The sequence below is a fragment of the Schistocerca cancellata genome, chromosome 2 (assembly GCF_023864275.1).
Source record: "Schistocerca cancellata isolate TAMUIC-IGC-003103 chromosome 2, iqSchCanc2.1, whole genome shotgun sequence".
Taxonomy (NCBI): domain Eukaryota; kingdom Metazoa; phylum Arthropoda; class Insecta; order Orthoptera; family Acrididae; genus Schistocerca; species Schistocerca cancellata.
Window position 1 is genome coordinate 338,582,980 of NC_064627.1, and position 26,992 is coordinate 338,609,971.

At 45.0% G+C, this 26,992-nt stretch overlaps 1 protein-coding gene across 1 annotated transcript in view; it reads left to right on the top strand.

Annotated features, from left to right (window-relative positions):
• Positions 1 to 26,992, top strand: part of LOC126153857 (uncharacterized) — a 1,728,205-nt gene that overhangs the window by 515,224 nt on the left and 1,185,989 nt on the right. Inside the window, exons 17-18 of the mRNA XM_049916098.1 lie at positions 380 to 476; positions 6,440 to 6,630. Of these exons, the coding sequence (XP_049772055.1) occupies positions 380 to 476; positions 6,440 to 6,630 (288 nt within the window). The remainder of the gene's footprint in view (positions 1 to 379; positions 477 to 6,439; positions 6,631 to 26,992) is intronic.

The following is a 26,992-nucleotide window of genomic DNA, read 5'->3' on the forward strand; positions in this document are numbered from 1 at the left end:
TTGCTTCCGACGATCATCAAGTGTAGCAGCCACCTTGAAGACATGCTTTGACGGCGCCCCTCACGGGAACAGGTTGAACTAAGTTTGAAAACAAATGGGAAGGATGTATCTACACACTGTAAAACTTCCACACAGGCAGAATGAAAACTGTATTTTTACAAAAATAGTGTGCATTTCTTTTGGAGTGACCCTCGTATGTGTTTTCAATGTTTTATATCCATAGTCCCTACGTGCAGTCTGTATACCAGTACAAATGAAACCACTTATATCTTATTTCTTTTCAAAACTGCAGGGAACAACTGTGCTGAACCTCCTCATACAAACATTTTTGTCCCTGATCTAAACTGTAAAGGAATATTTGGTGCTTCTGGTGTTTCAGGAGACCACGGAGGCTCTGACTAAACAAGACTCGAGACGTCGCGCGAGGAGGAAAGCGTGGCGCGAAGCCAGACAGGCACACGTCTCGCAAAACACGGGTGAGTTTGCTGTGTAGCGTACTGCAGTCTATGCCGGGCAACCGATGTAACGAAAGGTTCTTCTTGCTTCCTACCAATATTTGAAACAATATTCAAGGCCTACAGGGAGTACCAGAGGTTTATAATATAAGTGCAGCTACTCACAGACGTCCACTGTGGGCTGTAATTGTCGTATGGCAGCGAAACTTGTTAGACATTCTACGCTGGGAAAAAATTAGTTCCAGCGTTGGCCATTAAGTTCACATCTGGCACTTTGAATGCAAGAAATATTTATAGAAATGGTTCTGTATATATTGGATTAGGAACAGGGCGTGGGTAGAAAAGATCAAACACGTCAGAAAGGCATAAAGTTGATGTTTTATTAACCGTCGCTTGCTCAGTTTGTTCAATATGAGAGCCGGAAACGTCTACGAGGTGCTGTACAGCACCAGATTTGTAGTGGATGGCCAAAATTGAAACTAATTTTTTTGCAGCGTAAACCGGTTGTGGTCTAACGCATCAGCATATGTCCCAAGTTTCGCTGTCATACGATAATTACAGCCACACTAGACCTCCGCGAGTAGCTGCACATTAATTACAACCACATAGTACTTTGGTAAAATGTAAAGGTACACGAAGTGTAATCGTAGAGTTTTAATCATCACCTCGAAGAAACAGATCTACTGAATTTCAAGTGAATGTCTGCAACTTTGGTACACATTGAAGTACCATAGCACGCCGCTAGATCGACTAAAACACAGTAGTGCAGCCCATGGATAAAGTGGAGCATCGCCTGGTAACTGGTCTTCAGCCCTCAAAGAGGAACAATGCTGCAGCAGTCCGTGCTAAGTTGATGCAAGCTAATGGAAACAACACACCGTCATTTAACTGAGCGTATCAGTGAGGCAGGCGCTTCTAGTGTAGTCAAAGAATTTTGAATGGCGAAGAATGTGGGACGGGCGTTGGACATCGAAAGAAAGCAGAGGCAGATGCGCGACGCGGGAGCGGCAGTTTCAAATGTGGCGCCACCCTCTGGCGCCACCTGACGTCACCGGTGCTGCCACGAGCTGCCCGGGTCGACTTACGCGCACGCGCCACATTGGATCGATCTGATTGGCTGCTGATGATGTCATCATGCCTATATAAGCGAGAGACCATAACAGCCCCAGCAGTCAGTGAACTCCTGACGACGATGGCGGAGATGGCCATCGAAAGCTCGAGCATTTTATTTGAATTGACGCGGCTGGAAAACCGAGAACGTTTTATTCATGTATGCCGTCGCGAAAGACTCCGAGGACACAATGTAGCAACACACGTTCTCATTGAGAAGAACAGAGAATCACAAGAGAATTGAGGGTCCTGGTGCTTGAAGACTGGCTATTGGGATCGATGCGAGAGTGTAAAACATGTAAACTAAGTTTACAACGAAACTTTCACCCAGACCACAAAATATTTATTTCAGTTTCTCCTTGTGCATTTCGGCATTTCACTACTGTCACAGAGACAGGTAGACAATGTAAAGAATATAAAAAGAAATAAATACACAATGAAAAAAGTATCTATGTCAGAAACTAAATAAAACAGTACAGACTCCAGAACTTGCACCTACACAGTTGGCACAAAGTATCATGTCCAGTATAATCGTACTAAGTATAAGTGCAAACTGGATCACATGCAGTCATCTGTTATTTGTATAAATCAGGGTGTATGAGTATATGTCAGTATCTCCTCCCAAACCCCTGGGTCGAATTTAACCAAATTTGGCACAGAAATAGCAGACCTCGCAGGTATCAGCACTGTGGGACTTACAATTTCCTAGCTTCCATAGGAGCGGAGGTATAAGCTAAAACGTGCTTTTCCCGCCCCTGGCATACAGGCTGCCATGCACAACAGCCACATTGAGTAGGAACGGTATTGGCCTGCCAGATCAATCTGCTATGCAGGGCACCCTGCATGTCAGGGATAAGAAATTGTATTCTGGGCCCCAAAATGTAGGCTGCCCTACATAATGAGCATGTTGCAGGAGTGGTATCGGCCTGCTTTATTCAAATATAATGCAGGGGCTACACATGCCAATGAGCACTGTTGGGGACAAGTTGAGATGGACAGAAGAGTGAATGGACAGAGCACAGGAGAGGAGGGGAATGGAATGAGAGAGGGGAAGAAGGAGAGGTGCATGAGGCAGTTGGAAGGGTAGTGGGGAGAAGGAAAAGTAAGAGAGGGAGGTGTAGATGGATGGAGAAAGAGAAGTGGAGAAGCATATGGCCAGAGGGAGGGGAGAGTAAAATACGGTTAGAGAGTGGGGATGGAGGAAATTTGCAAAGAGAGAGGAAGAAGGGGAGAGTAGACAGAGTGGGGACAAGGATATAGACAGACTGAGGTGGAAGGATCAGTGGTACTGAATGGAACAAGAGGTGGACACAGAAAAGGGGAGGAAGAGGTGGACACTGAAAGGGAGTGGAGGATGAAGTGTGTTTAACATATGTGTCAGATGCTTATATAGGTGTAGCTGTGGGGAAAAGGCTAGTAGAACAATGAAGAAAACAGCACCACCAGATAGTGCAAACGTACAGTAAATGGTATTGTCGTGAAAGGAAGACATGTTTCCCCTCGCTTACAAAATGAAGCATATTTTTGTAACACTAGTTTGTAGACCATTCATTTAATGTGTGTGTGTGTGTGTGTGTGTGTGTGTGTGTGTGTGTGTGTGTGTGTGTGTGTGTTTTTGTAAACGTATCTGTAGGCGTCGCGATTGCTCCTGAAGTTAAACAGCAGTGGAATTGTTGCAACTGTATTAAGTGAGGCCAGATAAGTCGTTTAGCCACTTAATCATCATGGACAAGTGCCAAGTGTACCACTATGATCCAGAGACAAAATAGTTAAGCAAACAGGGAAAACATATTGATTCGCCACCGTCAAAACAGCGGCGTAATCGGCAAGGTGATTCTGAGTGTACTATGGGACAACTACAATAGAGTGCAAACAGTATAGCCTCGAAAAGGGAAAACCGTGACAGCAGCATACTACCAAAAACTCGTGGCGAAATTACTGGAGACTGTCAAGATGAAATGTCGCGGCACATAATTACACATGATGCTTTTTTTATGTACTACTAAATTTTGCTTTCCCCCTCCACATAGACATGCACATTTTCCTGTTTTATCACCCAGAAACCTCTTCCTTCTTTCCTCAAATAAAAAAAAACACTCCAATGACGAGGTTATTTTCGAGGATAAGTCTCTTGACCAGTCAAGATTTCTATAACTAAGGTCTTCTCCAGAAGGAAAAAAAATAAAATAAAAGTCACATTGAAGAGTAAGTAATTCTGTCACCTAGTAGATATAAAGGAAGCGGCCGCGATTCTTTTAAACCACAATAATTTCAACAGAGACTAGGCGCAAACACTCACCAAAGCATGGGGGCGGGCGTTGGACATCGAAAGAAAGCAAAGACAGATAGATGCGCGACTCGGGAGCGTCAGTTTCAAACGTGGCGCCTCCCCCTGGCGCCACTGGACGTTACCGGTTCGGCCACGGGCAATATCGCCGCTAGCTGCCCGGGTCGACTTACGCGCGCGCGCCTCATTTGGTCTATCTGATTGGCTGCTGATGATGTCATCATGCCTATACAAGCTAGAAACCGTAGCAGCCCCGGCAATCAGTGAAATCCTAACGACGGTGGCGGAGATGGTCATCGGAAGCTCGAGGATTTTATTCGATTTTACGCGGTTTGAAAACCGAGAACGTTTTATTCACCTTGTTTCCGAATTTCAACTAGATGTTTTATGAAAAGGTTGCATTTCAGGTACGTTTCTCTTATCTAGGACAATATTTCGAACCGAAGTCAGTGGCAGCTTATAACCACATATTTCCAATCTACATCTACATCTACATGATTGCTCTGCAATTCACATTTAAGTGCTTGGCAACGGGTTCATCGAACCACAATCATACTATCTCCCTACCATTCCACTCCCGAACAGCGCGTGGGAAAAACGAACACCTAAACCTTTCTGTTCGAGCTCTGATTTCTCTTATTTTATTTTGATGATCATTCCTACCTATGTAGGTTGGGCTCAACAAAATATTTTCGCATTCGGAAGAGAAAGTTGGTGGCTGAAATTTCGTAAATAGATCTCGCCGCGACGAAAAACGTCTTTGCTTTAATGACTTCCATCCCAACTCGCGTATCGTATCTGCCACACTCTCTCCCCTATTACGCGATAATACAAAACGAGCTGCCCTTTTTTGCACCCTTTCGATGTCCTCGGTCAGTCCCACCTGGTAAGGACCCCACACCGCACAGCTATATTCTAACAGAGGACGAATGAGTGTAGTGTAAGCCGTCTCTTTAGTGGACTTGTTGCATCTTCTAACAAGGGAACATCCCCATCGCACCCCCCTCAGATTTAGTTATAAGTTGGCACAGTGGATAGGCCTTGAAAAACTGAACACAGATCGATCGAGAAAACAGGAAGAAGTTGTGTGGAACAATGAAAAAATAAGCAAAATATACAAACTGGGTCGTCCATGCGTAAGATAGGCAATATTAAGGGCAATGTGAAGCGAGGAGTTCCATGGTCCTGTGGTTAGCGTGAACAGCTGCGGAACGAGAGGTCCTTGGTTCCAATCTTCCCTCAACCGAAAATTTTAACTTTTTATTTTCAGTTTATGTGAAAAACTCTTATGTTTTCATCACTTTTTTGGGAGTGATTATCACATCTACAAGAAAACCTAAATCGGGCAAGGTAGAAGAATCTTTTTACCCATTCGCCAAGTGTACAACTTAGGTGGGGCGACAACATATTCCTGTCATGTGACGCATATGCCGTCACCAGTGTCGTATACAAAATATCAGACGTGTTTTCCTGTGGAGGAATCGGTTGACCTATGACCTTGCGATCAAATGTTTTTGGTTCCCATTGGAGAGGCACGTCCTTTCGTCAACTAATCACACGGTTTTGCGGTGCAGTCGCAAAACACAGACACTGAACTTATTACAGTGAACAGAGACGTCAATGAACGAACGGACAGATCATAACTTTGCGAAAATAAAGAAAGCAAAATTTTCAGTGGAGGGCAGATTTGAACCAAGGACCTCTCGTTCCGCAGCTTCTCACGCTAACCACGGGACCACAGCGCTCCTCGCCTCACATTGCCCTTAATATTGCATATCTTACACATGGACTACCCAGTTTGTATATTTTGCTTATTTTTTCATAGTTCCACACAACTTCCTCCTGTTTTCTCGATTGATCTGTGTTCTGTTTCTCAAGGCCTATCCATTGTGCCAACTTATAACTAAATCTGAGGGGGGTGCGATGGGGATGTTCCCTTGTAAGTGTCCTGCCAATGAAACGCAACCTTTGGCTCGCCTTCCCCACAGTATTATCTATGTGGTCTTTCCAACTGAAGTTTTTCGTAATTTTTACACCCAGGTACTTAATTGAATTGACAGCCTTGAGAATTGTACTATTTATCGAGTAATCGAATTCCAACGGATTTCTTTTGGAACTCATGTGGATCACCTCACACTTATCGTTATTTAGCGTCAACTGCCACCTGCCACACTATACAGAAATCTTTTCTAAATCGCTTTGCAACTGATACTGGTCTTCGGTTGACCTTACTAGACGGTAAATTACAACATCATCTGCGAACAACCTAAGAGAACTGCTCAGATTGTCACCCAGGTCATTTATATAGATCAGGAACAGCAGAGGTTCCAGGACGCTTCCCTGGGGAACACCTGATATCACTTGCATTTTACTCGATGATTTGCCGTTATTTACTACGATTGTCTCTTAAACGCCTCTTTTCGGATCCACGTTTATTGGAACTTTTTGTTACTGTTATCAAATACTTCCCACCTCCGTTAGGTTTCGCTATTAATTAAATTAATTAGTCGTATGTTAGACACTGTATAAACACCTGGCCCTACAGAGTGGTTTACTGCAGGAGATTGGTTACCTGTTCTGTCTGCAGAGAAGTCGCGGTGCTTAGAGGCAGAACGCAGCTTCCAGGTGCTGCTGCACATGGCGACCAACCCAGAGTGCCTGGGCGGCGTGCTGCGGGGTTTGTTAGTGCATCACAACAACCTGCTGCGCCTACTGCAGCTGCTCAACCACAGCGCGCTGCACCGCAGCATGGCAGCGCTGCTGCACGCTGTCCTCAAGGTGGGTTTCCAGCTGTTATCTGTGTGAGAGTGTGTGCTTGCTGCAGCTGCTCAACCATAGTGCACCGCACCCCAGCATGGCGGCGCTGCTGCATGCTGTTCACAACATAGGTTTCCAGCTGTTGTCTGTGTGAGGGTGTGTGCTTGCAGCAGCTACTCAACCAAGGTGCACTGCACTACATCAGGGCTGCACTGTTGCACACTGCGCTGAAAGTGGGTAACCATCTACTGTCTGGGAGAGTGTGCCTGATGAAGCTGCTGAACCACCGGACAGGGCGCTACATTGCAACATTCAGAGGATCTCTAGAGAATCTTAGTTCAGTTGGTTCTCCAGTAGTGGATCCTGTTTGGTTAGAAGAATCCGTGACAAGAGCGATTCCTCCGTCTTGCCTGAAGCCCCCATGGCTATTCCACGGGAAACATACTACAATCATTCTCTTCTAGCTCCATTTTGGAATCGCGAATCCGACATATCGATATTTAAAAGAATATCTTGATCGGCCCTCGACATATCTTGAAATAATACCGATATACGTACGGAAAAAATATCAACGTACCGTCCCTCAAAAATATCGGCAGCACTAAAATACTGCCTTTTTCAGAGCTGTATATTTCAGCGCTGATTTTATTCGATATTCTGTGCATCAACAAGCTGGCAGCAGTCTGCTTATCCCCATTAGAGCAAGAATTGAAAGGACAACTGAACTTTCACACTTGGCGATAACCACTTTGCTAACAATGGTAACTGCATCTAAGTGGCAAAGTAAAAGATGTCAGATGGGTCTGTCGTTCGGTTTAATCACATGTCGGATTTGTCCTGAACACTTCATGCCGACTTCTCTATGTTTTTTTCACTTCTGCAAACGCCAGCGGCCTAGCAGTTGCAGTGACAAAATTGCTTGGTGAAGTTAAACGTTGCAGTTTCTGTTGGTAGCACCGAGTGCCGATTACGTCATAATTTCCCCTCACACGTCCCTGCCCATGGCAGAGACCACTCTTGTTATTTAGAATTTAGATTTTTGTTCATCATTGTAAGCAACTGTTCTTCAAGAATATCGATCTGAAGAAATAGCGCACTATTTGCGTTAAATATTCTTTTCTAACGCAACTGGTATGCTATTACTTCACATCGGAAATTTTGTTACTCCATTCACACCGCCACCTCCCAGTGCAATCGGACTTTTTCTTTCGCGCCACCTATACTTGCTTCACACAGTCAAAGAAAAAGACTGGACGCGATGAAAGCTCAAAAAGTATATGACTCCTTCATACTGTGAAAGTAGAATTATTTTCTATTACAATTTCAAAACAACAGTTTCAAATATTTGCCGAAAGTTGCGAAAAAATATAATATAAAATAAAAATATCTGTACTCGAGATTGGCATTGTGGTATCGATATAGCGATTTACCTGAGAAATTAATGTCACCGATATATGTCGATATTTTCTGAAGAAAACCAATACACTGATATTTTAATAATAGCCATAGCTCCATTCAACAAACGTTAATAGGAAAGAGCTATTAAAACTTCTACGGAGATGTCTCCAGGATCGCACTATGTTAATAATGGTATGGTAAGTAATCTACCCCACGGAAGGTTTGGAATTGCTTCTTTGGGTATTCATTGAAACGGTGGGAGGGGGAGAAGCTGTGGAGGAACGGACTACACAAATTATTGTGCCTACATTGAAACCTTTTGCTTTTAGACCAATTGCGTTTGTCCTCTTTTGTACGGTCCGCCCAGTTCGGCGCTAGCGGCCGTGCGAAGCGGAGGTCCGATACTTCCGCCTGTGCGGCGTGTGCGAGTGTTTGTTTACTTGTGGACTTAGTCTGCGCGCGGGCTAGTAACAACGATCATGGCGAACAAGTACAGGAAAACTACATTACGATTCAATTTCTGCAAAGACTACGAACGACCAAAGGCTTTAGCAGTGGAACGATTCATTCGAGAGGACGTCAAGATACCGCCAAACGATATTGTCGGAATTCACCTGTCCATCGTTAGTCCCACCGTGTATGTTAAGATGGTAAATGACGCGGCGTGTGAGAGAATTCTACAGGCGACAAAAGCAGGTCTCCGATTTTGCCATAGTGACGGGAATGTCGGCACGGTAACTGTGGAACATGCTGGTCTGGGTGTACGGACAATACGTGTCTTTGAGCTGCCATTTGAGCTCCCGGCTGACGAAGTTATCGAGGCTTTTAAGCCATACGCACGGTACATGGTCACACAGCAGAACGCTAGACACAATTCGCCACGTACCCCGTTCTTAACGGGGTGCGACAGATCACTATTGATCTTCAGAAGCATGTACCGTCCTATCTGACAATTGGTGGTTGTCGGGCGGTGGTGATTTACGATGGTCAACCACGTACATATTCTGGCTGTGGCCAGGAGGGACACCTTAGTTCGAACTGTATGCAACGGCGGATTACGCAACTGCCTTCAGATGTGCGGGAGTCGTCACCGGCGATGACATTACTACCGATCACCTATGCCAAAGCCCTCACTGCGTCCGCTGATGGCCGAAAAGACACAGCCCCGGTGGAAGATCAAGATGGCACTCTCCGAAACCTTGTAGCAGACGTCGGGATGACAGAGGATGCTGCTCCATCGAGCATGCAATCTACGGCGACAACATCAGATGAGACCGAATTCCCACCAAGCACACCGTTAGTACACGAAGCAGTTCTAGCCACTACGGATGCTGTTCCGTCTGGAACGCACTCTGTGACGACAACATCAGTTTCGACCGAACTATCGCCAAGTACAACGATGGGACTCGAAACACTTCCTGTTCCTACGGATGCTTTTCTGTCAGGCAGCCGTGATTCCCTACAATCTGATGACACGGAAGGAAGATCACGCAAACAACGTTCCCCGAAAAGGAGGAAACGGCGCAGTCGCACGACATCTCCTAGGGATGACTCCCCTTGCCCCGACGACGATGTGCCTGTGGACCAAGACGACACAACAGCCTCTACGAAACAGGATGAGGCATGGAAACTGTTAGATCAGACCCGCAGAGGTCTGTCACATTGACCGTATCGGGACGTGGTGATGCTGAAGAGGAATCACGACCAGTTGACTCTCCAGACGCAGATGCTGTGGCAATGGACACGAATATATCACTGCCTGCAAAGATGTGGTATGACGATATTGAGGAGGCGCCGGACGTCATACAGAGGCAGCCGGCACTCACGAAGACAGCCGAATAATTGCTGAAGGTGAAGGGAGAGGGGCGAGAGAACGTCTTCTAACTCAGCCCCCAGCGCCGATGCAGGGAGATGTTGTTGCCCATCGACAGAGTGGGATTCAACGCCATGCGAACCGTATTGCGACATTAAATATAAATGACGTGCGTTCACCGGCCAAAATACACCTACTGAAGGAAACGATTTGGGCATCTGACGTGGATTTGCTGCAGGAAGTCCACATAGCTACACTCCCATACATCGCAGGCTACCTACCAATCCTATTCGTCACATGGAGATCATAATGGGAGTGGGGTGGCAGTTTACGTGCGAGATGGCTTCCCAGTGGAAAACGTGTGTTACCTTCAGTCGGCCAGGGGAATGGCTTTCACGACGTTTGGGACACGCATCATCAATCTTTGTGCACCGTCGGGAAACAATCGGCGGTGGGAAAGGTCGCGATTTTATGCAGAAGACATTGCCCCACTTTTCCATGGACGTTATGAATGTGTAATAATTGGTGGAGATTTCAACTGTGTTCTCAGCCAGAAAGACCAACGGCCGCAAGCAAACATCAGCCAGGAGTTGCGAATCGTTGTCAACGACCTTGTACTTAGTGACACGTGGGAATTACGACATGGAGATGCACCGGGATACACCTACGTGACAAGTCATTCGGCGAGCAGGTTAGATCGCATTTATATCTCACGGGCTCATGCAAATGATGTCCAGGACGAGGAACGCTGGCCATTGGCATTTTCTGATCACAGCGCTTACATCTGTACGGTGCTTATTCCACGTAGAGAGGTGTGGAACAGTAAGGCCCCGTGGAAATTAAACATTCAACATCTACATGATCCTGAATGCCGTCACCGGATCCTTGAGACATGGACGATGTGCGAGCGAAGGGTTGGAAGTTATGCGACGAAGCTTGATTGGTGGCTGACTTGTGCTAAACCGGCGCTTCGCCGTACGTTCATCTCATATAGCAGGGAAATGGCAGAATGGCGCCGCCGTACGACCGACTTTTATTTTGCAGCGCTGCGCGACCTAGACAATGGTCCGCCGGGACAGGACGTCTGGATCGAACGCAAAAGGATAAGAAGCTAAACTAGTGGCTTTAGCTCGGAAACATCTTCAGGGAACCATGGTGCGCGCCAGATGTCATGATACGATAATGTACGAGATTCCTTCCATGCACCACGTCGTGAATGAACGAAAGCACCGACGACGCGTTTTGGTACGGGAATTAATTACCCGCCAAGACCGAAGAATGACGCGTCAAGCGGACATTGTCTCGGCATTCGTCGACCATTACCAACACATCTATCGGGAAGAAGCAGCCCCTGTCGATGACCTCGAACGTATAGCCACGTACGTCTCCCGTACACTGACGGTGGAAGCCGCGGGAACCTTACTGGAAGCCATTAGCTGTGAGGAAGTACACGATGCGATCGCAAAGGGTGCGTTGAATCGGTCCCTAGGCAATGATGGACTTCCTGCTGAATTTTATCGAGAATTTCGCAACGAAATGGCACCGCGATGGACCGAAATGTACAACGAGATGTTACATTCCGATGCGCCTATTCCACCGGCTTTTATGGAAGGCCTCTTGGTGCCAGTACATAAACCGAAGCCAGGAATTACGGTCACACATTATCACCCCATCACCCTGCTTAATGCCGACTATAAGATCTTTGCACGGTTGCTAGCGTCCCGATGTCGTATGTTAATTCGTAGCGTTCCCTTTCCAGAACAGACGACACCGGGTGGATCGGTGAATGTGCAAACAGCTACTGGCGAATGCCGTGATGTGATAGCGCTGGCGGAGGAGTGCCGGCTTAAAGCGGCGATGGTGGCGATTGATTTTGACAGTGCTTTTGATAAGGTGCGCCACAACTATCTGTACGCTGTACTGGAACAAATGGGATTTCCAGACCGTTTTACTGGTCTCATTAGAAGGATTTATAGGGACGCACAATCCTTGGTACAGGTTAATGGGCGTATAGCAGGGCCCATTTAGATTCGACAATCCATTCGCCAGGGCTGCCCTCTTTCGATGCTGCTGTTCACGATAGCGTTGGAACCATTAATTGGGAGGCTAACAAATTCTCTTTCTGGGATGGAACTGCGGGGCTACACCTTCAAATGTCATGCCTATGCGGACGACCTCCTGCTGCTCGTTCGTTCTGAGGAAGAGGTGAAGACGGTCCTTGAACTGTTTTTGGACCACAGTGTGACGGCGGGTAGTGCAGTGAACATGAACAAATCGGCGGCAATGCCGGTTGGAAGGCGCCTTACGCCGGAAGAAATCAGTCCGTTTCCTTATGTGCAACGATTCCGCTATCTCGGCATAGACTTTACATCATCTGTAAAACATACTGCGGCAGTTAACTACCGACGTATTTTACAGACAACACGTACCATGGTCCGACAACATCTCCTACGGCGCCTTGATCCTTTGCAGCGAGTCGAGTATCTGAACACTTATGTGGTTTCTCGAATGGTGCATATTTCGCAGACCCTGCCCCTACCACTCACGCTCGAACGTCGACTTCAATCAGCACTAGGCTATTTTGTGATGATTGGATCGCCCCTCAAGGTGCGATACACAACGCTCACGCTCCCTACGGACAAGGGGGGACTCGGACTTACGAATGTTCACTGCCGAGCGACGGCGCTCCTTCTAGCCACTATGTACAAGCAGTGGCGTAGCGGGGGTGATTCCCTTACATCCCGCCTACTGGATCTCCTAGTTCCAGCGTCCCTCACACCTCCGGTGGCGGTGGGCAACATTACGTCACATTTTGCGCATGTATCAACATTTATCGTGGAAGTTAGTTATATCAGTGACGAGCTTCCGCGCATGAGACCGCCTTGCGCGAAGGATTTTTATGTTTGGCTGCTACGACGGATAAGTCGTAATGTCATTGAACTCAAACACCCCAAGTTGCATTGTCCGAAGATTTGGAGAATGTGCACCAAAAATTCCTTCCTACCTTTGTTCGGGCACTGTGGTTTTCTGTCACCTGTGGCAAGTTCAACACCAACCAACGACTCCATGCAATTGGACTAGTGGACACTCCACTATGCCCGAAATGTCGCCAAGTGGATGACGACCATCACCGCTTAACTTGTATCGCGGTGGAGGACATCTGGCTCCTAGGAAGGCAGATGGTGGCTTGCTACCTCCGTGTGACCCCGCAACATATTACACCTGCTTCCTTCTTACATCCGGAGAGTGACTACTTTCCGGCGACTAAATCACACTCGATCATCTGGGTCAAAGGTTGGACGATCGCGTACCTCTATGGGGATGCTTCCAAGTCGCGACTCGACTTTTGGTATTTCTTGCAGCAAGCCCACAATGAGGTTCATAGATGGTCACACTATCGGAAAACCTTTGCCAACTATCTTCAGGCAGTCTTCCTCGACCCCCCACGCAGTTGGGATGTATAACAAATAAATAAAAAAAACGAAAAACAAAAACCGAAAAAAAAGTGGTCAGCGCGAGGGAATGTCATACCTAACGGCCCGGGTTCGATCCCCGGCTGGGTTGGAGATTTTCTCCGCTCAGGGACTGGGTGTTGTGTTGTCCCTGTCATCATCATTTCATCCCCATCGACACGCAAGCGCCGAAGTGACGTCAACTCGAAAGACTTGCACCAGGCGAACGGTCTACCCGACGGGAAGCTCTCACCACACGGCATTTCCATTTTTCTTTTGTGCGGAAAATTCTTGAAAGACGTAGGAAAAACAGTTTTGAACTTTAGCTGGAAACTACTGAATTACTGCCTCGGACCCATCTTGGCTCTACTGAAGGTCAAGGAATGGGGGACAACATAATACTTCTGTTAATTGACCTTCTCTCACCTCTCCCAGAAAAGACATTCCTAGTATAATTATTCTTAAATGGACATCGACTTACGAAAAGTCGAAGTCTCCATCCAGTTAGAAAAACTGAAGCGAACTGGTCAGTCAGTTGGATATATGGTATTAGTACCTTTCTCTCGAAAAGAGCTATGTATATAAGATATCAGAACCAATATATAGGAATTTTGGTACTATCTAGAGTCTTAGCCCACGCATCGGTACTTAGCCCATTCTTATACATGATCTCGAAGAAACTGTCCGTCCCAGCGCTAAATACTGCAGCATGTAGCAATATATGCTTATACTGAACTGGTTGCACAAAGGATTTCGCAATAGGAATTCTGATAGAGGCAGTAATAGAGGTAGACGACAGGTCGCACCCAAATTGTCTTGAAATCATTTCTGAGAAGTCTTCGGTTACTATTTTTTCAACACGACATGTGTCCGCTAGTGATGTTCACACAATAAAATATTCATTTTATGTTAATGGCAATGTGGTTCTTGGGAATGTGGTCCCATTCCAGGCTCAGCTGGATTTCGCAGATGAAGAACACTATTAAAATTTGTCTCCCTGTCATGAATATCATCAAATCGTTAATCAGAGTTCGGTGATGCGAGAATCCCTAAATTTTATTGAGTGTATACAAGGCATCAATTAGGACAAGGATATAGTATAGATGTATTGTATACTGTTATGTTAGCGTAAAATACATCTGTAAATTACTTTATAATATAGCTGTGTCCGGAATTGTCGTGGGGCGATGATATCAACTCTGACAAATGTGCTGTTGGTAGACTGGAAATTCCTCTAATTTTAGGTGCCAACGGCCTGCTAGCAAATATATATTGGAAAGGACTGCGAGAATGTTTCATTCAGTCATTAATAAATGTGAATTGCTACACACTCTTCTGGATAACAGAAAATTTTATAGATCTCCACTTTATATATATATATATATATAACGCTTGGTTTGCTTTCTTGTGTGAAGAACGGACCGCTACGAACAATATAAACTTCCATTCCATGTCAGCTCTTCCTACGTAGCCATCAAATACTCTATAACTCAGAACGAAGAAAGGATTTTCGTCATTTCTGATTAGAAAAGCTTTTTCAATGCCACAAAGAATAAGAGCGGGGGCAAACACAGCAGTAAGCTTGTTATCGACGTACCCCACGAAGTAACTGAATGCTCTCGAAGAAATAAATCTATTGATATGCTTTAGATAAAAGCTCACACAGGCATTTTGTACAACGAAACCGTAGATAACTTGACCAAGGAAGATAATACATCCAGAGCTTATCTTGATATCTAGTTACCTTTCACAGACATTTTACTTGGAGTAAAAATGTAAATCAGATTCCAGTGAGAAGTGGAGTGGGAATTATCAAACGGAAATAGGGGCAAACAATATGGTTGGGTTGAACGCCACATACTTCGCTTTCCTTAGTTTCATAACTTTCCAGTACAACGCAGAGCTATCTCTACATCACTCAGGTGAGTTTCAGTCGGCATATTCCTTTCACACGTCTGTTGCCTACAAGTAAAAAACTGGAACACTTTTGGTTGCAATAATTAAGACGCTGGAGATACTGATAATTTAATCTTCGGGTTTGTTCGAAGTTCCAGCAGCACTAAGAACAAATGGGGCGCGCTCTGGAACAACGACTTAACTGAAATCCATTTCAGTCAGTGATAACTACACATTGCTCTACCACGTCATACATTCTGAAGCCACAGGATAACGTTTCTATTAGGCCGAAATTTACCCTCCGTGAAAGCGTTTCGAATGAATAAACGAACAGTTTAGAACGTTATATACTCTGTATACCGATCTCAATATGTTTCATTTAAGTCGCCGTGCCAGAGAACGCCTCAGTTATTACCTGCCCATTCTATGGAGCATTGTGGGGTAGGTTCCCGAGCTGTAGCATTGATTTGCTATTATACAAACGTATCAGTTGCATATTCATTTTTCTTTTAACCGCCATCATAAGTTTCTGTCTGTGTATTTTCACGGCGATAGACGTATAGCCACTGGAAAATGGCCTTGAAGGCCGAAAACTGTCGTGGTTATCAAAAAAAATACAAATGCAAACGGTGCATTTATCTGATTGCATGAAGAGCAGTTCTTCGCAGAATTTACAAAGCTGATGGTACCATTCCCTACAATCATTACTTGTCTTTTACTACGGATAATAAGGCAGTTCTTAGATTTCTGATAAGATTATTTTACTTTAACTGACAATTTTTAATTTGACCATAGACCTGTAGAGAAGCTGCAGTCATCATGTGTAGTAATTAATGTAACTATTTCTATCTCAAAGAGTAGTAGCTACAAGTAACTTTGTAAACATTTTTTGTATAGTAAACTATAATTATTACTTCTTTATTTAGAAATTAGGAAGCTTCTTTTTTCCTTTTTTGCTAATACTGAAGAAATCTTGCTCAGTTTTTAAGTAATATTTAAAATTTACATTTTTTTAAATGTGTATTTTTTCGTAAATGTTGATGGTGAAGAGAGTAACTGTTGAACGCTAGAAGCAGTGTACATGTTGATAGTTAAAATAGTGTATACATGAATTAAGTCAGATAAATTAATTAACGAAATCCCGATCTGGCTATCCTCATTCAGGCCTCAGTGTCCGTTCTTTCTCACGTTGTTGTGGTCCTGAGACTGGTTTGATGCAGCTCTCCATGCTACTCCATCCTGTGCAAGCTGCTTCATCCCCCAGTAACTACCGCAACCTTCATCCTTCTGAATCTGTTTAGTGTATTCATCTCTGGTCTCCCTCTACGATTTTTACCCCTCCACGCTGCCCTCCAATACTAAATTGGTGATCCCTTGATGGCTCAGAACATGTCCTACCAACCTATCCCTTCTTCTAGTCAAGTTGTGCCACAACATTCGCTTCTCCCCAATCCTGTTCAATACCTCCTCATTAGTTATGTGATCTACCCATCTAATATTCAGCATTCTTCTGTAGCACCACATTTCAAAAGCTTCTATTCTCTTCTTGTCCAAACTATTTATCGTCCATGTTTCACTTCCATACATGGCTACACTCCATACAAATGCTTTCAGACACTTGAATCTATACTCGATGTTTACAAATTTCTCTTCTTCAGAAACGCTCTCCTTGCCATTGCCAGTCTACATTTTATATCCTCTCTATTTCGACCATCATCAGTTATTTTGCTCCCCAAATAGCAAAACTCCTTTACTACTTTAAGTGTCTCATTTCCTAATCTAACTCCCTCAGCATCACCCGACTTAATTTGACTACATCCCATTATCTTCGTTTTGTTTTGTCGATGTTCATCTTATAACCTCCTTTCAAGACATGTCGATTCCGTTCAACCGCTCTTCCAAGTCCTTTGCTGTCTCTGACAGAATTACAATGTCATCGGCGAACCTCAAAGTTTTTATTTCTTCTCCATGGATTTTAATACCTACTCCGAATTTTTCTTTTGTTTCCTTCACTGCTTGCTCGATATACAGATTGAATAACATCGGGGAGAGGCTACAACCCTATCTCACTCGCTTCCCAACCACTGCTTCCCTTTCGTATCCCTCGACTCTTACAACTGCCATCTGGTTTCTGTACAAATTGTAAATAACCTTTCGCTCCCTATATTTTACCCCTGCCAGCTTCAGAATTTGAAAGAGAGTATTCCAGTCAACATTGTCAAACGCTTTCTCTAAGTCTACAAATGCTAGAAACGTAGGTTTGCCTTTCCTTAATCTAGCTTCTAAGATAAGTTGTAGGGTCAGTATTGCCTCACGTGTTCCAATATTTCTACGGAATCCAAATTGATCTTCCCCGAGGTCTGCTTCTACTAGTTTTTCCATTCGTCTGTAAAGAATTCGCGTTAGTATTTTGCAGCCGTGACTTATTAAACTGATAGTTCGGTAATTTTCGCATCTGTCAACACCTGCTTTCTTTGGGATTGGAATTATTACATTCTTCTTGAAGTCTGAGGGTATTTCGAATGTCTCATATATTTTGCTCACCAGATGGTAGAGTTTTGTCAGGACTGGCTCTCCCAACGCTGTCAGTAGTTCCAATGGAATGTTGTCTACTCCCGGGCCTTTGTTTCGACTCAGGTCTTTCAGTGCTCTATCAAACTCTTCACGCAGTATGATATCTCCCATTTCATCTTCATCTGCATCGTCTTCCACTTCCATAATATTGTCCTCAAGAACATCGTCCTTATATAGACCCTCTATATACTCCTTCCACCTTTCATCTACATCTACATCTACATTTATACTCCGCAAGCCACCCAACGGTGTGTGGCGGAGGGCACTTTACGTGCCACTGTCATTATCTCCCTTTCCTGTTCCAGTCGCGTATGGTTCGCGGGAAGAACGACTGTCTGAAAGCCTCTGTGCGCGCTCTAATCTCTCTAATTTTACATTCGTGATCTCCTCGGGAGGTATAAGTAGGGGGAAGCAATATATTCGATACCTCATCCAGAAACGCACCCTCTCGAAACCTGGCGAGCAAGCTACACCGCGATGCAGAGCGCCTCTCTTGCAGAGTCTGCCACTTGAGTTTGTTAAACATCTCCGTAACGCTATCACGGTTACCAAATAACCCTGTGACGAAACGCGCCGCTCTTCTTTGGATCTTCTCTATCTCCTCCGTCAACCCGATCTGGTACGGATCCCACACTGATGAGCAATACTCAAGTAAAGGTCGAACGACTGTTTTGTAAGCCACCTCCCTTGTTGATGGACTACATTTTCTAAGGACTCTCCCAATGAATCTCAACCTGGTACCCGCCTTACCAACAATTAATTTTATATGATCATTCCACTTCAAATCGTTCCGCACGCATACTCCCAGATATTTTACAGAAGTAACTGCTACCAGTGTTTGTTCCGCTATCATATAATCATACAATAAAGGATCCTTCTTTCTATGTATTCGCAATACATTACATTTGTCTATGTTAAGGGTCAGTTGCCACTCCCTGCACCAAGTGCCTATCCGCTGCAGATCTTCCTGCATTTCGCTACAATTTTCTAATGCTGCAACTTCTCTGTATACTACAGCATCATCCGCGAAAAGCCGCATGGAACTTCCGACACTATCTACTAGGTCATTTATATATATTGTGAAAAGCAATGGTCCCATAACACTCCCCTGTGGCACGCCAGAGGTTACTTTAACGTCTGTAGATGTCTCTCCATTGAGAACAACATGCTGTGTTCTGTTTGCTAAAAACTCTTCAATCCAGCCACACAGCTGGTCTGATATTCCGTAGGCTCTTACTTTGTTTATCAGACGACAGTGCGGAACTGTATCGAACGCCTTCCGGAAGTCAAGGAAAATGGCATCTACCTGGGAGCCTGTATCTAATATTTTCTGGGTTTCATGAACAAATAATGCGAGTTGAGTTTCACACGATCGCTGTTTCCGGAATCCATGTTGATTCCTACATAGTAGATTCTGAGTTTCCAAAAACGACATGATACTCGAGCAAAAGACATGTTCTAAAATTCTACAACAGATCGACGTCAGAGAGATAGGTCTATAGTTTTGCGCATCTGCTCGACGACCCTTCTTGAAGACTGGGACTACCTGTGCTCTTTTCCAATCATTTGGAACCTTCTGTTCCTCTAGAGACTTGCGGTACACGGCTGTTAGAAGGGGGGCAAGTTCTTTCGCGTACTCTGTGTAGAATCGAATTGGTATCCCGTCAGGTCCAGTGGACTTTCCTCTGTTGAGTGATTCCAGTTGCTTTTCTATTCCTTTGACACTTATTTCAATGTCAGCCATTTTTTCGTTGGTGCGAGGATTTAGAGAAGGAACTGCAGTGCGGTCTTCCTCTGTGAAACAGCTTTGGAAAAAGGTGTTTAGTATTTCAGCTTTACGCTTGTCATCCTCTGTTTCAATGCCATCATCATCCCAGAGTGTCTGGACATGATGTTTCGAGCCACTTACTGATTTAACGTAAGACCAGAACTTCCTAGGATTTTCTGTCAAGTCGGTACCTAGTATTTTACTTTCGAATTCACTGAACGCTTCACGCATAGCCTTCCTTACGCTAACTTTGACATCGTTTAGCTTCTGTTTGTCTGAGAGGTTTTGGCTGCGTTTAAACTTGGAGTGAAGCTCTCTTTGCTTTCGCAGTAGTTTCCTAACTTTGTTGTTGTACCACGGTGGGTTTTTCCCGTCCCTCACAGTTTTGCTCGGCACGTACCTGTCTAAAACGCATTTAACGATTGCCTTGAACTTTTTCCATAAACACTCAACATTGTCAGTGTCGGAACAGAAATTTTCGTTTTGATCTGTTAGGTAGTCTGAAATCTGCCTTCTATTACTCTTGCTAAACAGATAAACCTTCCTCCCTTTTTTTATATTCCTATTAACTTCCATATTCAGGGATGCTGCAACGGCCTTATGATCACTGATTCCCTGTTCTGCACTTACAGAGTCGAAAAGTTCGGGTCTGTTTGTTATCAGTAGGTCCAAGATGTTATCTCCACGAGTCGGTTCTCTGTTTAATTGCTCGAGGTAATTTTCGGATAGTGCACTCAGTATAATGTCACTCGATGCTCTGTCCCTACCTCCCGTCCTAAACATCTGAGTGTCCCAGTCTATATCTGGTAAATTGAAATCTCCACCTAAGACCATAACATGCTGAGAAAATTTATGTGAAATGTATTCCAAATTTTCTCTCAGTTGTTCTGCCACTAATGCTGCTGAGTCGGGGGGTCGGTAAAAGGAGCCAATTATTAACCTTGCTCGGTTGTTGAGTGTAACCTCCACCCATAATAATTCACAGGAACTATCCACTTCTACTTCACTACAGGATAAACTACTACTAACAGCGACGAACACTCCGCCACCGGTTGCATGCAATCTATCCTTTCTAAACACCGTCTGTGCCTTTGTAAAAATTTCGGCAGAATTTATCTCTGGCTTCAGCCAGCTTTCTGTACCTATAACGATTTCAGCTTCGGTGCTTTCTATCAGCGCTTGAAGTTCCGGTACTTTACCAACGCAGCTTCGACAGTTTACAATTACAATACCGATTGCTGCTTGGTCCCCGCATGTCCTGACTTTGCCCCGCACCCGTTGAGGCTGTTGCCCTTTCTGCACTTGCCCGAGGCCATCTAACCTAAAAAACCGCCCAGCCCACGCCACACAACCCCTGCTACCCGTGTAGCCGCTTGTTGCGTGTAGTGGACTCCTGACCTATCCAGCGGAACCCGAAACCCCACCACCCTATGGCGCAAGTCGAGGAATCTGCAGCCCACATGGTCGCAGAACCGTCTCAACCTCTGATTCAGACCCTCCACTCGGCTCTGTACCAAAGGTCCGCAGTCAGTCCTGTCGACGATGCTGCAGATGGTGAGCTCTGCTTTCATCCCGCTAGCGAGACTGGCAGTCTTCACCAAATCAGATAGCCGCCGGAAGCCAGAGAGGATTTCCTCCGATCCATAGCGACACACATCATTGGTGCCGACATGAGCGACCACCTGCAGATGGGTGCACCCTGTACCCTTCATGGCATCCGGAAGGACCCTTTCCACATCTGGAATGACTCCCCCCGGTATGCACACGGAGTGCACTTTGGTTTTCTTCCCCTCCCTTGCTGCCATATCCCTAAGGGGCCCCATTACACGCCTGACGTTGGAGCTCCCAACTACCAGTAAGCCCACCCTCTGCGACTGCCCGGATCTTGCAGACTGAGGGGCAACCTCTGGAACAGGACAAGCAGCCATGTCAGGCTGAAGATCAGTATCAGCCTGAGACAGAGCCTGAAACCGGTTCGTCAGACAAACCGGAGAGGCCTTCCGTTCAGCCCTCCGGAATGTCTTTCGCCCCCTGCCACACCTTGAGACGACCTCCCACTCTACCACAGGTGAGGGATCAGCCTCAATGCGGGCAGTATCCCGGGCAACCACAGTCGTAGTCCGATCGGGGGATGCGTGGGACGAGCTGGCCGTCCCCGACAAACCCCCATCCGGACCCCCACAGTGATGCCCATTGGCAACAGCCTCAAGCTGTGTGACCGAAGCCAACACTGCCTGAAGCTGGGAGCGAAGGGATGCCAACTCAGCCTGCATCCGAACACAGCAGTTGCAGTCCCTATCCATGCTAAAAACTGTGCAAAGAACGTCTGAACTAATCTACAGAGAGCGCAAAGAAAACGACACAAAATTGAAGCGGTTATTAAAATACAAGATTGCCTAGTAAATGCAGTAATGCTGCCACTTGTGCACTGCTGACACACTGCTCGGCGGCGGAAGGAGACTACGCGATTTAACACTATTCGAGTACTAAAACGTGATGCTACAACTCTCAAATACTATAATACGCCCGAAATTTATGAATTAAACAATGCAAGTACCAAAAACACGCAAAGAAATTAAGAATTAAACTATGTAACAAATGAGTGAGCTAGGAGTATACGACTTGCTGCTGCAGCTGCTTATCCAACGGCGGCAGGGAGCACACTGACTGTGACCAACCGACACTGGCCGTTCAAAACAAAAACAGTTGACAGACGACTACGCGAATTTACACTATTCAGGTACTAAAACGCGATGCTACAACTCTCAAATACTATAATACGCCCGAAATTTATGAATTAAACAATGCAAGTACCAAAAACACGCAAAGAAATTAAGAATTAAACTATGTAACAAATGAGTGAGCTAGGAGTATACGACTTGCTGCTGCAGCTGCTTATCCAACGGCGGCAGGGAGCACACTGACTGTGACCAACCGACACTGGCCGTTCAAAACAAAAACAGTTGACAGACGACTACGCGAATTTACACTATTCAGGTACTAAAACGCGATGCTACAACTCTCAAATACTATAATACGCCCGAAATTTATGAATTAAACAATGCAAGTACCAAAAACACGCAAAGAAATTAAGAATTAAACTATGTAACAAATGAGTGAGCTAGGAGTATACGACTTGCTGCTGCAGCTGCTTATCCAACGGCTTAGAACTGCTTAGAACTGGGTTTCCATCTGAGCTCTTGATATTCATACAAGTGGTTCTCTTTTCTCCAAAGGTCTCTCTAATTTTCCTGTAGGCAGTATCCATCTTACCCCTGGTCAGATAAGCCTCTACATCCTTACATTTGTCCTCTAGCCATCCCTTCTTAGCCATTTTGCACTTCCTGTCGATCTCATTTTTGAGACGTTTGTATTCCTTTTTGCCTGCTTCATTTACTGCATTTTTATATTTTCTCCTTTCATCAATTAAGTTCAATATTTCTTCTGTTACCCAAGGATTTCTAGTAGCCCTCGTCTTTTTACCTACTTTATCATCTGCTGCCTTCACTATTTCATCCCTCAAAGCTACCCATTGTTCTTCTACTGTATTTCTTTCCCCCATTCGTGTCAGGTGTTCCCTCATGCTCTCCCTGAGAGTCTGTGCAACCTCTGGTTTAGTCAGTTTACCCATGTCGCATCTCCTTAAATTCCCACCTTTTTTCAGTTTTTTCAGTTTCAATCTACGGGTCATAACCAATAGATTGTGGTCAGAGTCCACATCTGCCCCTGGAAATGTCTTACAATTTAAAACCTGGTTCCTAAAACTCTCTCTTAGCATTATATAATCTATCAGAAACCTGTCAGTATCTCCAGGCTTCTTCCATGTATACAACCTTCTTTTATGATTCTTGAACTAAGTGTTAGCTATGATTAATTTGTGCTCTGTGCAAAATTCTACCAGGTGGCTTCCTCTTTCAGTTCTTCCCCCCAATCCATATTCGCCTACTAAGTTTCCTTCTCTTCCTTTTCCTGCTACCGAAATCCAGTCACCCATGACTATTAAATTTTTGTCTCCCTTCACTATCTGAATAATTTCTTTTATTTCATCATAAATTTCTTCAATTTCTTCGTCATCTGCAGAGCTAGTTGGCATATAAACTTTTACTACTGTAGTAGGCGTGGGCTTCGTGTCTATCTTGGCCACAATAATGCGTTCACTATGCTGTTTGTAGTAGCTTATCCGCACTCCTATTTTTTATTCATTATTATACCTACTCCTGCATTACCCCTATTTGATTTTGTATTTATAACCCTGTATTCTCCTGCCACTGAACTTCACTAATTCCCACTATATCTACGTTCAACCTATCCATTTCCCTTTTCAAATTTTCTAACCTACCTGCCCGATTAAGGGATCTGACATTCCACGCTCCGATCCGTAGAACGCCAGTTTTCTTTCTCCTGATAACGACGTCCTCTTGAGTAGTCCCCGCCCGCAGATCTGAAAGGGGGACTATTTTACCTCCGGAATATTTTACCCAAGAGGACGCCATCATCATTTAACCATACAGTAAAGCTGCATGCCCTCGGGAAAAATTACGGTTGTAGTTTCCCCTTGCTTTCAGCCGTTCGCAGTACCAGCACAGCAAGGCAGTTTTGGTTAGTGTTACAAGGCCAGATCAGTCAATCATCCAGACTGTTGCCCCTGCAACTACTGAAAAGGCTGCTGCCCCTCTTCAGGAACCACACGTTTGTCTGGCCTCTCAACAGATACCCTTCCGTTGTGGTTGCACCTACGGTACGGCTATCTGTATCGCTGACGCACGCAAGCCTCCCCACCAACGGCAAGGTCCATGGATCATGGGTGGGGGGGTTCTTTCTCATAGCTTACTTAAAGCGACCTGGTCTTAGGTTTTTGCGTACTAATACGGTAGAGAGTTTCTTCTTTAAAATGACGCATCCGCTTTGTATGTTGCTTAATTCTAATTGTTTTTAGGTTATTTCCTAAAAGTTTCATAATGCTCTCTGAAAAAATGTCCTTCAAACTTTTTAATAATTTCACAGATAATATATCTGTGTAACATGTTCCCACAGTTAGCTAACATGGTACTTGATGCTATTGTTTCCGTTAAGATGGTGAGTATCAATAATAAATATTTTTGTTGTTGGTTTGTGAACTGCATTGTTAGTTCGGTTCAAACATGATGCGAATCACTGAGTGTTTAGAAAGAAGAAAATTCCAGGAGTCTGTTACGCCACAGTCACGAACCATAGTGTTCCAATAGGTAGAAAAAACAACGTCGTCGAAACAGACGAATCGTATATAGCTATTAGGAAATAACAGAGAGGACGACCGTTGAGAGAAGAAGTTGAACATGTTTGTGTATTTGGCAGCACTGAAAGGGCATCCCTCAAATGCATTCTAGTTCGAGTAAATTCTATGAGGAAGAAAACATTAGTTTCTCAGATAAAGCACGTCATGTTGCCAGGCACAAAACTGATAACAGAGAGCTATATGTCATACAACACCTGAAAGAGTGAAGGATGTCAACACGAATTTGTAAATCATTCTGTTGAGATTGTGTCACGCAGTCTCCACACACAGTCGAAACGTTGATAAAAAGAAAGGGGCGTTAGGAGACAGGGAAAAACTCTACATCTTCCAATAACTACATTTCCACAACTTGGCGTTACGTGGAAGAATTGACCCTCCTGATACTCTCCCGATATTTCTGACTAACATAGGAAGAGTGTGCTCGGGTTATGGGAACAATACAGCACTTCGAATAGTGCATGAAGAACACGTGGCTGACGAGAAAAGTTCATTTCTGATTATTTGTAACTTAGTAAACGTTCGTCTTTTGTCGTTGCTCTACTAAACGCTGTAAACGTTATCCGTAACTATAGCCGCTCGTGAGTTCGACATACATTCGATACACACTGAAGAGCCAAAAAAACTGGTACTCCTGTCTAATATCGTACAGGGCCCCCGTGAGCAAGCAGAAGTGCAGCAACACGACGTCGCATGGACTCGACTAATGTCTGAAGTAGTGCTGGAGGGAATTCACACCTTGTATTCTGCAGGGCTGTCCATAAACCCGTAAGAGTACGAAGGGGTAGAATCTCTTCCGAGCAGCACTTAGCAAGGCATCCCAGATATGCTCAATAATGTTCATTTCTCCGGAGTTTGGTGGCCAGCGGAAGATTTAAACTTAGAAGAGTGTTCCTAGAGCCACTCTGTAGCAATTCTGAACGTGTGGGGCGTCGCGTTGTTTTGCCGGAATTGCCCAAGTGTGTCGGCATGCACAATGGACGTGAATGGATGCAGGTGATCAGACAGGATGCTCAAGTACGTGTCACCTGTCAGAGTCGTATCTAGAAGTATCAGCGGTCACATATCACTCCAACTGGACACGTCCCACACTATTACAGAGTCTCCACTAGCTTTAACAGTCCGCTTCTGACATGCAGTGCCCACGGAGGTTGTCTCCATACCCGTACACGCCCATCCGTTCGTTACAGTTTGAAACAAGACTCGCCTGACCAGGCAACATGTTTCCAGTCATCAGCAGTCCAACGTCGTTGTTAACGGCCCCAGGCGAGGCATAAATCTCTGTGTCGTGCAATTATCAAGGGACCACGAGTGGGCCTTCGGCTCCGAAAGTCAATATCGATAGTGTTTAGCTTAAACGTTCGCACGTTGACGCTTCCTGATGACCCAGCATTGAAATCTACAGCAGTTCGCGGAAGGCCTGTACTTCTGTCACGTTGAACGATTCTCTTCAGTCGTCGTTGATCTCGGTCTTGTAGGATCTTTTTCCGGCTGCGACGATGTCGGAGATTTGATGTTTTGCCGGATTCCTGATACTCACTGCACACTCGTGAAATGGTCGCGCGGGAAAATCCCCATTTCTTCGCTACCCCGAAGATGCTGTGTCCCATCGCTTCTGCGTCGAATACAACACCACGTTCAAACTCGCTGAAATCTTGATAACCTGCCATTGTAGCAGCAGTAACAGATGTAACAACTGCGCCAGGTACTAGTCTTATATAGGCGTTGCCGACGGCAGTGCTTCACTGTATATCTGAAGGGGCCCGCGCGTTCGATAGGCAATCTTTCTTGGAAATTAACCACTTTTCTCTGGAGAGGTTATTTAACACTTCATGGTTAAAATGGCTCTGAGCACTATGGGACTTGACTTCTCAGGTCATCAGTCCCCTAGAACTTAGAACTACTTCAAGCTAACTAACCTAAGGGCATCACACACATCCGTGCCCGAGGCAGGATTCGAACCTGCGATCGTAGCGGTCGCGCGGTTCCAGACTGCAGCCCCTAGAACCGCCACTAACACTTCATCTTGAGATGCAGCTCCACTGTGATATTTGAGTTAACAACGTTGACGCACTGTACCGTACGTCCACTGCTTACCAATCCCTGCTCACAACTGAGTTATCGAGTGCATATTTGTTGTTTTCAGTTGTTTGTTCCAGCCGCCAACATAGCTACCGCGCTGACGTCGCCTACACACCAAGAATAAAATC